Here is an 11580-nt window from a genome sequence, read left to right on the forward strand (position 1 = left end):
TAAGGGGCGGGCCGCCCCCGCCCGCCGGCGCTGATTGGCTGGCCCCGCCGCTCTGCCCCGCCCCGCCGGGCCCCGGGCGGCCGTTACCGGCGGCGGGCGATGGTGGCGGGCGGCGCCGCGCGCTTATTGCCGCTCCCGCGCCCCCTCCTCGGGCGGGCCGCTGGGGCGAGGGGGGCGCCGGCCTGCTGGGCGGCGGCGGGGCGCGGCGGGCTGCGCGCCGGGCGCTGGGTCGCGGTGGCCTTGGTGGTGCCCGCTGCGACCGGCTGGAAGGAGAGGCCGGGGCAGCGGCGGCCGGTGTGGGCGGGGGAGCGCGGGCCGGAGCGGCCGGCCCGGGGGCCGCTGCGGCGCTTGGGTCTGGCGCTCCGGTTGGGTTTGCGGGCCTGCGGGTTGCTGCTGCGCTTCGGCCCCCTGCTGCTGCTCTACCCGCTGAGCCGCCTGTGGCCTGGCCTGGGCGCCCTGTGGCTGCGGCTGCTGCGGAGGGCGGCCGAGGCCGCCGGCCCCACCTGTGTCAAGCTGGGCCAGTGGGCCAGCACCCGGAGGGACCTCTTCTCCGAGGCCTTCTGCGATGAGTTCTCTAAGCTGCACGTCGAGGTGAGCCCACACCCGTGGGCCCACACCGATGAGCTCTTGAGGAAGGCCTTTGGCGAGGACTGGACGGGCATCCTCGAGTTCCAAAGCCGGGAGCCGGTGGGCTCGGGCTGCGTCGCCCAGGTGTATAAAGCCTATGCTGACCTCACGGCTATCACGGGCTCCCAGGCCAAGGAGCTAGTGCAGCGCTCAGAATTAAGGTCTGCTTTTGAAGCATGGGAAGTGTCAGGCTTTAGAGGCCTCCTCAGGTGGCTGAGGAGGAGGAAGAGTGAGGAGATGCGGGAGGAGCGGAGCAGGGTGGAGCTGAGCCCAGCAGACTGCTCCCGGGGAAGCCCTGTGAGCGGGACGTCCCTTATGGAGCAGATGGCCAAACCACTCCTGAACGCAAATCCTTCGTCAGCCAGACATCTCACGCCTGTAGCCATTAAAGTAAGTCATCTGACCGGTAGATGTGTGACAATGGAGCATGCTGGATAAGGCCAGTTAATTCCCAGGGAGATGAGAAGCTAGCTAGGGGCAGGTAGAGTGACAGTAGTGATGCTCATCTCCCTGGGTGTCTTTTCTCAGTGCTTTGGTTCCAGCCAGCTGCGATCCAGACTTCTGGTGGCCCCAGCTCTTCCCAGCCCGGAGAGCTCAAGTACACTCAGTGCCTATGGCACCATTTGACGTGGCATGTGGATACCAGAAATGCTTACAACAGCCCAATTTAGATTAAAAGAATGGATATTTAAGCTTGGTTTTACCTTCCAGACAATGAAACCCCTTCTCTGCTCACATGAAAAAATCTGGAACAGATAGGTTCTTTCCAGCAAAGTTTATTTAAAGAAATGTTATATTTGAGCTGCTCCAAATACTAGTCAGTACTACATGGCAGGGAGAGGGTGGGAGCATGAAAATAGTGGAAAATGACATTGGGTGAGACTAGTCTCCAGCACAGATATATTCCATTTGACAATTATGAAATGTTTCTTTACAACTTAATACATGGCAAAATGTGATTTCTTCTGAGGACTAGCTGGGGAAGCGTTGTTAGCTCCCAGCCTAATAGGCTGTGTTCTGTCTTTTTGGAAAGTATCACTTGAGCTGATTGAAATGGAGTGTTTGGGGAGCTGATCTTGCCACTGTTCATTCTTGTGCAGGTCCTGCACCCTGGGCTGGTCCACCAAGTCCAGATGGATCTGTTTCTCATGAAGATGGGTAGCCACATCATTGGACTTCTCCCTGGATTCAAGTGGCTCAGTTTGACAGAAATTGTGGAGGAGTTTGAGAAGCTTATGATTCAGCAGGTGCGTGCCATGCCATGGTCCCCACATACTGAAACAAAACAGCCCTTTGTCTTGCTCCTGGCTAGCTCTAACTGCTCATACTGCTACTTTTTAAAGGCTTAGATGAAGGCTTGCTTGTTCTTTAGTTATGTTCTTTATGCTAATCAGTCACGTAATGTTACTGTAGGAAAGCTTATATGCTCCCAGAGTAAAAAAGCAAACCAATGAAAAAATTTAACAATCTTTATTAGATTTTAAAATATTTTTTTAGACTTTGGATCTGTTTTCTAGTGAACAGCGTGAACAGCTAGCTAGCCATAGTCTCAGTCCTTTTTGCAGCATTATGAAAGATGAACACTGGTGAGAGACCTCTCCTTAGGAAAAGAATCTCTCCAAACAAGTGCTCAGATGTGTGTTTTTACTCTTCAGTCCTACACATTCGTTTACAATCTGCTCACTGGTCATGTTCGTTAGCGCTGAGGTATATGTATTGGCATAACTAATACACTTTTACATAAGTTAATAATACATCCTATGTTGTATTATCATCACTCATAGTATCGGTAAAGTTAAGCTTTACAGATAGATCTGAAAACATCCTGATTTAGTAATGTCTTATAAAGACATAGTCTGGAAACGTCCTTACTACCAAACTTACAAAGATTTCACCACAGGCTTAATTAGGCTTATGGTTCTATTAAAATGAACCATTATCTGCTAATTTCATTTTTGTGACTAGACTGCAGAGTCTGAAGCCTGTTATAAGCTTTTGAAAGCCTTAATTCTTTTCTGCTATTGCAAAAAAAATTTGCACAGTAAATCCAAGTTGTAAACTGTTGACTGTATTCAGATGTGACTTGAGATCAGTAGCACCGGTTCAGTCTGGCAGAGCTTTTGGTGTATGCTCTGAAGACTGAGGATTTAGGAGAGCATCAGATAGGCTTGTTGTAATTTCCTTCCATTTCTCTTTGAAAGAACACATATTCCTGGGATATTCCCCACTGCCAGATGAGAGAGGGGAGGCCAGGTTATCCTGCCTCCTTGGGCAGCAGCAGTGGGCAGGAGAGATGCCCTTGTGTGAAGGCACCACATCACTGAAGAGCTGGGGCCAGGACTTTGCATAGTGGATTAATTTACATGTGTTACATCATGTTTCTTCCTGCTGTGGCTGCCTATCTGTAAAGTGAGGCTAAGGCTGCAATTCCACCTTTTCTGCCTGCTTTGCTATTTGGACAGTAAGCTTTGGTTCAGGATCTGTTTTACCCTTGAAAATAATTCAGCCCTGGTCTGTTTGGAGACACCACGCCTGTAGTAAGAGTCACCCGTATTTCGAAGGTGCTGGGTTGTGGGCCAGCTGTTACCCAGTCTGTTACTCTACTCTTCCATCAGGAAAGCTATAAGCATGTAAGAAGCACCACTCTTTTGTTTTCTTTCTGGCTCTCTGACTAGTTGTGTTGGTATTGAGTATTGCACCGTACAGTCATATCTTCATACAGGATCCTGAAGATCTAATTCTAATTGCATCTAATTTCCAACCTACTTTTTCTCCCTTGAGATTGACTTACGCTACGAAGCCAGAAATCTGGAGCGCTTCCGACAAAATTTTCTAGATGTCAATTTTGTGAAGTTTCCAACTCCCGTTCGGCCTTTGGTAACGACAGATGTTCTAGTGGAAACATTTGAGGTAAGAATTGAGGGTCTTGGAACAGTGGTAGCAATGAGAAGGTGCTTAGGAGAACATGTCAAGGGGTGTTCTTTGAGAAGGAGCGATCGATCAGAGGCAGAAGGATACTTTTCTCTTATTTGCTTAAAGAGATTGGTGTCCTTCCTCAGCATCTCTTCCACTCTCTCTGTTTGTAAACAGTGCATCCCGGAAGACAGGTTGCAGACAACTCCATACAGAAGTGAACACTTGGCCTGAAACCAAGCAGACCAGCAGTGTGTCCAGCCACCATGCGCTTGCCTGTGCTTTGCAAACCAACACCACGCTTCAGCTCTCTGCTGTGGTGGGTCAAAGCAAGGAGCCCAGCGATCTGACCCTTTCTGATGCTTGCCTCACTTCCCTTGTGGCTTTTTGAGTCACAGACAAAAGCTACCCTCAGCCTTAGTTTTCATGCATGTGATCCTGGCAAGAATATTTCTGCCCCAGGCTATATCACTGCCTTTCCAAAGAACAAACCCTTGCTTCTCTGATGTTCTCCATCACAGTAGGTCCAGCCGCTGCTGAGCAGGTCCTTCTTAGGGTATTCTTACCACCTTCCCTCAGTTCTGGGCACCTAGGTAAAGGTGTGGTTGAAGGTGGGACACAGGGTGTGTTTGACTCCAGCTCCATCTTTTTCAGGAGAGTGAGCCTATTTCGCACTACCTGCATGCCGAGATTGCCACAGAGCTGAGGAAGAGAATTGCAAAGATGGGCATGGACATGCTTCTAAAGATGGTAGGCACTTGGCTGAGGCTGGAAGTGAAGGCTGTCTTCCTGCAGAAGCTGTTCAGTTGGGGTAATAAGACAACAGGACTAAAGAGAGAACCTGTTTGCTTCCTTTGTCTCCTACCCTTCTCCCCACGGAGAGCCAGCCCGTGAATGCCAGGTATCTTGTGGTAACCTGTGACGTGGGCTGTTTGAACACTGTGGAGCTCCTGAACTGGCAGAGGGAGGGGCTGTACTTCATGTGCAGTGTGACACAAGGTCTGAGTAAAGCCTGGGCTAGACACACCACTCCTGTAGACTTTGACACGGAGCTTCTTCCACTGCAGAAGGGCGATCTGCTTGCACACAGTAGGGTCATCCTATTCAACTTGATCAGTGCATTGCTTAGGAAACCCACTGATCTATTTAATGAATATTCACATATTGCCCAAGTACTATAAAGTGCAATGTAATTAGCAAATATCATGCTCTCTGTAGAGACTATGGATGCAACTCACAGGGAAAACAGCTAGCTAGTTTCTTCATGTATTGAATCCTCCTCCAAAACTGCCTTTTTTTAAGGAAGAACTAAATACGGAGTAAAGAAAACAAACCTGGCCAGATTCAGCTTATGATTCAGCTTCTGTCTGTCTAGTTCATCTGTGGTTGAAATAATCACAAATGATCTGAAAAGGAGTATTGAGAGGGTGACACAATTGTCTCGTGAGGAACCATGAGAACTAACAGGGAGGAGTTGCGAAAGAGCCTCACAGTACTGAATGCGTGGGCAGTAAGTGTCAGATGAAATTCAGCTGATAACTGCAACATCATGCTGGGGTGATGGGGAGGCCTGCAGTTCTGACTCTGTGTAGTATGACAGACTCTGAAATTGCTTTTACCACTCAGAAAAGCAATGGTGGAACTAGAATAGTTTTTACACCAACATTGGAATCAATGGTTAGGAGCAAAGCAAAAACCCCAAATTTTAGGAGTAGAAAAGAATTGGAGCGAAGAAACAACATTATGGCTGTTTCTTTGGGGGGGGTGGGGAAAAAACCCAAAACAAACCAACCAACCAAAACCAACAAAAAAACCCCAACCAAAACCTGTTTCTTGAATACTCTGTGCAGTTCCAGTCCCACACTGTCCAGGACCCTCCATTTCAAGGGCTGTAATATAACTAGAAGGGGTGCAGAGGAAGGCACCTAGGGTGATTACTGGTGTGGAATGGCTTCCATACTGGAATGGTGAAATTATTTGGACTCTTAACTCTGGAAAGCAGACAAATGAGTAGCTTATGACAGATATATGCAGTCATGAGTGCATGAGACTGAGTTTGGATCTATTGTGTATGGTTTCTCAAAACAGACCAATGAGGAGGACATAAATTTATCAGAGGTCATTTTTGCAGGCAACACCTAAAAAAACCTCCTTTTTTCACACAGCTCTAATTATTTATGTGGCAACTGGACAAATTTGTAGGAGAAATCCATGAAATAAACCTCCTTGGGGCAGGAAGTCCTGCAGTCCCAGGAGGCCAGGAGGGCTAAGGCACTGTCTTGTGTTTGCCCTCTTGCTAGTCCTTTCTGGTGCTAACTGCTAGCAGAGGCAGAGAAGTACTACATACATTTGTTTCCTCTTCTCTCAACTCATTTTTCTTATTTTTCAATACAGTTGTGATGTGGGTTGATGTCCTGGACTAGACAAACTTAACCATTTGCTATAACCCATGCCACTGAATGGCAAATGGCCCGTCCTTACTGCATTACTCCTTGCCAGGACCCACCGGTGTGCCCCCAGTTTAGGGTTAATTGCCCAAGAGGGCTACTGTTCCTGCTGGGACTCCTGGCTGTCCTACCTGACCTCTAGCAAACACACAGGATTGCTTCACACAGCCCTGCCGACTCCTAGAGCGAGTAGCACCCGTGCCGTTTCAGCACAGCTGGTCTCCAGCAGGAGCCGTTTGCTGTGTTGCTGCCTAGGATGACGCACACGACGGTGAACAGACCAGGGGAGTTTTGGCATGGGCATGTTTGGTGGGAATGAGCTGCTTTAAGACTTGCCTGTCCTCTAGGTCTTTGTTGACAACTTTGTCCATGCTGACCTGCACCCTGGGAACATCCTGGTTCAAGGCATGGCCCGTGTCAGCCCTGGCTGCAAGGAGCAGACAGCCATCGTGGACCTGTGTGACACGCTCGTGGTGGAAGTGCAGCCGCCCCTCAGGCAGCTCTGCCTGGTGCTGCTGGACGCGGGCATCGTGGCGGAGCTGCAGAGCACCGACATGCAGAACTTCCGGGCAGTTTTCACGGCCGTGGTCCAGGGCCAGGTGAGGCCTCTGGCACGGGGCTGGGGAGCTGAGGGTGCGGAAGGGAGACAGCTGGAGTCTGATGGCCCAAGTGATAGTTTTTTCTCCATTTGAAGAAGAGGAGGCTGAGGGGCGACCTCATCGCCCTCTACAACTACCTGAAAGGAGGTTGCAGAGAGCTGGGGATGAGCCTCTTTAACCAAGTAATAAGCGATAGGACAAGAGGGAATGGCCTCAGGTTGTGCCAGGGAAGGTTTAGACTAGATATTAGGAAGCATTTCTTTACAGAAGGGGTTGTTAGGTGTTGGAATGGGCTGCCCAGGGAGGTGGTGGAGTCCCCATCCCTGGAGGTGTTTAAGAGTAGGGTCAACTTAGCGCTGAGGGATATGGTGTAGTTGGGAACTGTTAATGTTGGGTTGATGGTTGGACTGGATGATCTTCAAGGTCTTTTCCAACCTAGACAATTCTGTGATTTCCTTTTGCAAACCTCCCTAAGAGGGGAGAAGAGACTTGCTAGCGTGGAAGCTACACCAGACACAGGGGTAAGATGTTCAGCTACAGCAAGGAGGCTCCCAGAGTGGAGCGATTTCAGTGGCCCAGGAGACAGAAGGTGATAAATGGGAAGCACTGGCTGCCACTCCCAGGTTAGGAGTGCTTCTGATGCAAGTTAGGGCTGCCTGGGAGCCACTCACGCTTGAGACTGTTGCAGAATCTGCCAGGTTTTGCTAGACAAGAGGAGGGAATGGATTAACATCTTGGTCTTCCACACACGTTCCCTTCTGCAGCCTTGCTGCAGGAAAGCCCATATGCCATTCCCCATTCTGCTGTTGTGTCAGCGTCTGTAGAAAAGAGGAAGCAAAATGGGGCGGGGGCGGGTCTGGCCTCTGCCAAGCTCCTCTGTATAAGGGGAACTTCTTTATCTTCCCACTTATTTAAAATACACTCTCAGATGGACTAGAGAATCCAGTGCTGATGTCTCCTGCTCATTCTGAGAACAAGCATCTGTGCTCATACTTGCATGTTGCTGTTTCTCAGCTGTGGGTTGGGTGGCTCACCAGCATATCTCAAGAGGGGCATGCTTTAACTTGGTCTGTTTAATCTGCTGGAGCATACCGAGGTGTTGCTGCTAAACTGTGTATTCAGGCCCATCCTGTGCTGCCAGACTTACTTCTCAGCTACTAAGCAAAAACTGCAAACACTTGATTGCAAATGCATGAAGGCACGGCTCAGGCTGGGTGTAATTCATGATGTGCAGGTGAAAAACTTCAACACCAAGTCTCACTGCCAAACCTGGGGCCTCTGGCTCTGTACGTTGCTGTCAGACATGTCTTCCAAGAAGAGGTATAAAGCCTCTCACAAGTGAAGCTTGAATATGGCTCCCCCCTCTTTCTCACCAAGCATCTGCTGGTGTAGAATCAGCTCGCTCTTCCTCTGCAGTTTGCATATGGAAGGTTGGATTTAGCCCATAAGAGAGGTTAATATATGCCCTTCTATGCTCCCTTATCTCCTCTGCTGAGAAGAAAATGCCAATCCTGTGGGTTTTATTTTTCCCCCTGAAACTTCTGACTCACTGAGATTGATCTTTGTTGTGTTCTACCCTACAAGAAAAATAAGGAGGGTTTTGCCAGATAACTGCTAAGACTTTTGGACCAGTTCTGCTCTTTTTGCACCTGCTTCTATTGATTCGTTGGGTCTCTGTTGCTGGAAGGGGAGAACATGGCCCTGGGAGTTCTCCCTGCAGTACGGCTCCTCCAGGGAGCTGTGCGGCAGAGGCCTGCTGGGAGTGATGATGTGCAGCTCCTGAAGGCCTGCTGGCACCACTGGTCAAGTTGTGATTCTCCTTTTCGACTTTTCACAGGGGGAGAGAGTGGCAGAACTGATCCTTCATCATGCCCGTGCTAACCAGTGCCAGGATATCGAGCGATTCAAAGCTGAAATGGCAGAACTAGTGACCAAGGTCCGGGGGAACACCATTGCCCTAGGAAAGGCAAGTGCACAGTGTCCCACCCTCGCTTACCTCCAGTTCAGTGCAACTTGGCTTTCAGAATGATCCATGTGGAAAGGCCAGCTCTGATCTCCTCAGCACCACCAACCAGTACTGGGGTGCTTTTAGTCTCTCAGGTGCAGCAAAAGTCCACAAATCCTTTCTTATTTCCTTCTAATTAAAAAAAAGTGTGTGTGTTTGGTTGTGGGGGTTTTTTGTTTGTGGGTTGTTTTTTTTTTTTTAATCTCTAACATCTGCAGTTCCCTGTGAGGAGTTGCGGAGTGTGATGTTACAGCTTGTGTCCTGTTAGCTAAGGCCAGCCTGGGTACTTCAGAGAGTGTAGTGTGGTGGTGTTGAGCAAATTAGTGCATGTTGTGAGGTCAGGCGTGCTCAGCCTCCCTGGGCTGGCAGGTAAGCAGAGCTGTGGGTCACAGCTGAACTCTGGATCCTGGGTGGGGTTGGGGGGGAATCATACCTCCATGTTAGCTGCTGTCAGCCCAACTATCTTGTCCCACCACCAGAACCAAATGCTAACAAACACTTAGAAGAATCCTGCCTGTCACTCACCTGGCTCAGTCTTCTTGACCACAGCTTTTTTTTGATCAGTTGTTAACTTCTCCTTTTGTGTTCCAGCTTCAGGTGGCAAATCTCCTCTCAAATGTCTTTAAACTACTGATGACCCATAAGGTGAGGTCCTGTCACCATCTGCCTTCATCAGCTGGAAGCTCATTAAGGGAGGGAGAACTGCTGGGAACGTGAAGGGCTGACAAGGAGAGGGACTGTAACTTCTGAAAGGAACTGCTAGGAGGGGGGCTGCAGGAATGCATCCAGGTGCTGCAGGCATACTGTTTCTCAGGGATTAATATGTACCCTCCTGAGGCCAATTTATGTTTTGTTGGGTTTTGTCTTAGTGCTGCATTTAATGGTTGATACTATTTACTAAAAGAAATGTTGCTGTAACACATAGTTTTTCCTATCTCTTTTGTAGTCTCTTAGAAGCAGAAAATGAAATCTAATATATGTTCCACTTTTATATCATTGCACGCTTTCTTCCCTGGACCTCTTTCTTGATATGTGGTTATGTAACAGCACTAGGCTGTTTTACTGGTTTGTTAGAGGCCTCAAAAGTGAGGAGTTGCTCACAGAACAAAGATTCCTTCCTATAACCGATAGTATTTGGGGAACAAGTTTCCAGGGTTGGAAACAACTTTGGAAATCAACAGAGCTGTGGTGGCCTTAACTAGAGATGAGAATGTCAGCCACAGGGCTGCCCAGCCTGCAAATGGTACCCCTAAACGTTCCTTAGTTAGAGGTTTTTGTCATTAAGCCTTATTAAGCTGGTTTCTAATAACATGAAATGTAATTTAGGCCCTTACAAAGCAAGTCCTCCCAACTCCATGAATTCTTACTGCCCTGTTATGCCTTGAAACAACCCTGGTGCCTGGCTGGGAACTGGGGAGTAGTTTGTTTGCACACAGAGCAGAGGATCGTTTCCTCTGTGATTCATGGGGGTCTCTGGTGGCTGTTCAGAAGGTGACCTCCCCTTTAGACAAGTGCATGTGTTCAGGTATGTTAGATGCTACTGCAGCTTATAACTACACTAGCAATGGTGAGCTTTCCTAAGCTCCTGCTATTCCAGTATGGAAGAAAAAAATTCCATCCCCCTTCTTGGAACTGAAAAACAAACTCTTGGGTTCCCTTAGGGCACTTACCCTGAAACTGTTGTCTCATTTTTGGGCCTGCTGTTAGATTTCATTGTGTCCTGAAACTCCAAGTGCTGGAGTTGCAGGATAGTTTCAGATGTGTGTATGCTCTCCCCAGCCTCTTCCCTTCCCTCTCAGTGTAGCTAGAGCTGTTGCCTCTGTGGAATGGACTCAAAAAAAAAAAAAAAAAAGGTCCACTCTGTTCATTCAGTTGCTTATGGTTCTAGGTGAAGCTCGAGAGCAATTTTGCTTCCATCATCTTTGCCATCATGGTTCTGGAAGGTCTTGGTCGTTCACTGGACCCTGAACTGGACATCCTAGAGGCAGCTAAACCACTGCTCATCAAAACTTCAGCTTCTGTTCTCAGATAGACTCTTGTGGCTGCCCTCTCACTGTGCAGGGTTTCCTCTGCCGTCTGTGAGCTGACAGAGAAAGAAGTTGAAGGTGAGAAGTCACATGTATCTCGGGGAAATGCCATGCAGCAATTACTCCATTAATGTTGCCTTCAGTCATTTCAGCCAAGCACCAGGCATGGGATGATTAGAAGGTCTATTCCAGAAACCAGGAAGACTGCACAGTTGGAGAGTTTGGACTCACTACACGGTTCTATGAGCTGATGTGCTCTGATAGTTTTTAAACTGACATATTATGTAGTTTAGGTGCACAAGACCACTGCAGCCTGATGAGAAAAGCAGTGTTACTTGTCTAAAAGCCTTTAAAAAGATGTTCATTGATCAAGTCTGTTTTGAAATATATCAGGTTAAATATTTAAAGTTAATTTACAGATTTATCTGTCATTGTGGTATGAGAAATTATATTCTAACACTACCTAACCAACTAATTCAGGCTGAAAAAAGCCAGTAAACCTTTTTGTCTTTTGTAGTTTTAACTTCTACTTTTATTGTAGAAGTATCCTGACATCCTGCATGGAGTGGTCTGTTAGTCATTTTGGATGATAAAAACAGACGAGTCAATCTGATTTTTCAGACTTCCATACTCTAGCACTATACTATACTATAGAAGTCTGGATTATAAACAGCATAAGAAAATAATTGCCTAGGCAGAAAAGCTAATTCCATAATAAAAACAACTTTTGGGAATATTTGTACTGGTCTTAGTTTCTTTCGAACCTTAAAAAAATGTCTTTTCTGTGTGCTTCCTTCCTACCACCCTCCCCCTTGCTCCCTAGTCTGACCCTAGTCAACTCAAAACTTTAACTAATATGCAAATGCTTGGGTTTTGTTTCCAGCAGTTTGCAAAACAAAGAGTCCAAGCATTTTCCTAATGGATAGAAAACACATTGTCAATGTTTAAAATTAAATAAAGCC

The 11580-nt window shown here is 47.8% G+C and overlaps 1 protein-coding gene across 1 annotated transcript; it reads left to right on the forward strand.

Annotated features, from left to right (window-relative positions):
• Positions 1–99: 99 nt before the first annotated feature.
• On the forward strand, positions 100–11352 carry ADCK2 (aarF domain containing kinase 2). The gene is made up of 8 exons (XM_074825995.1): positions 100–1017; positions 1728–1874; positions 3409–3537; positions 4195–4290; positions 6335–6586; positions 8424–8552; positions 9183–9236; positions 10480–11352. The coding sequence occupies exons 1-8, from the start codon at positions 100–102 to the stop codon at positions 10621–10623; spliced, it is 1869 nt and encodes a 622-aa protein (XP_074682096.1). The 3' UTR covers positions 10624–11352.
• The last annotated feature ends 228 nt before the right edge of the window (positions 11353–11580 follow it).

The sequence above is a fragment of the Strix aluco genome, chromosome 5 (genome assembly GCF_031877795.1).
Source record: "Strix aluco isolate bStrAlu1 chromosome 5, bStrAlu1.hap1, whole genome shotgun sequence".
In the NCBI taxonomy this organism is placed as follows: Eukaryota; Metazoa; Chordata; class Aves; order Strigiformes; family Strigidae; genus Strix; species Strix aluco.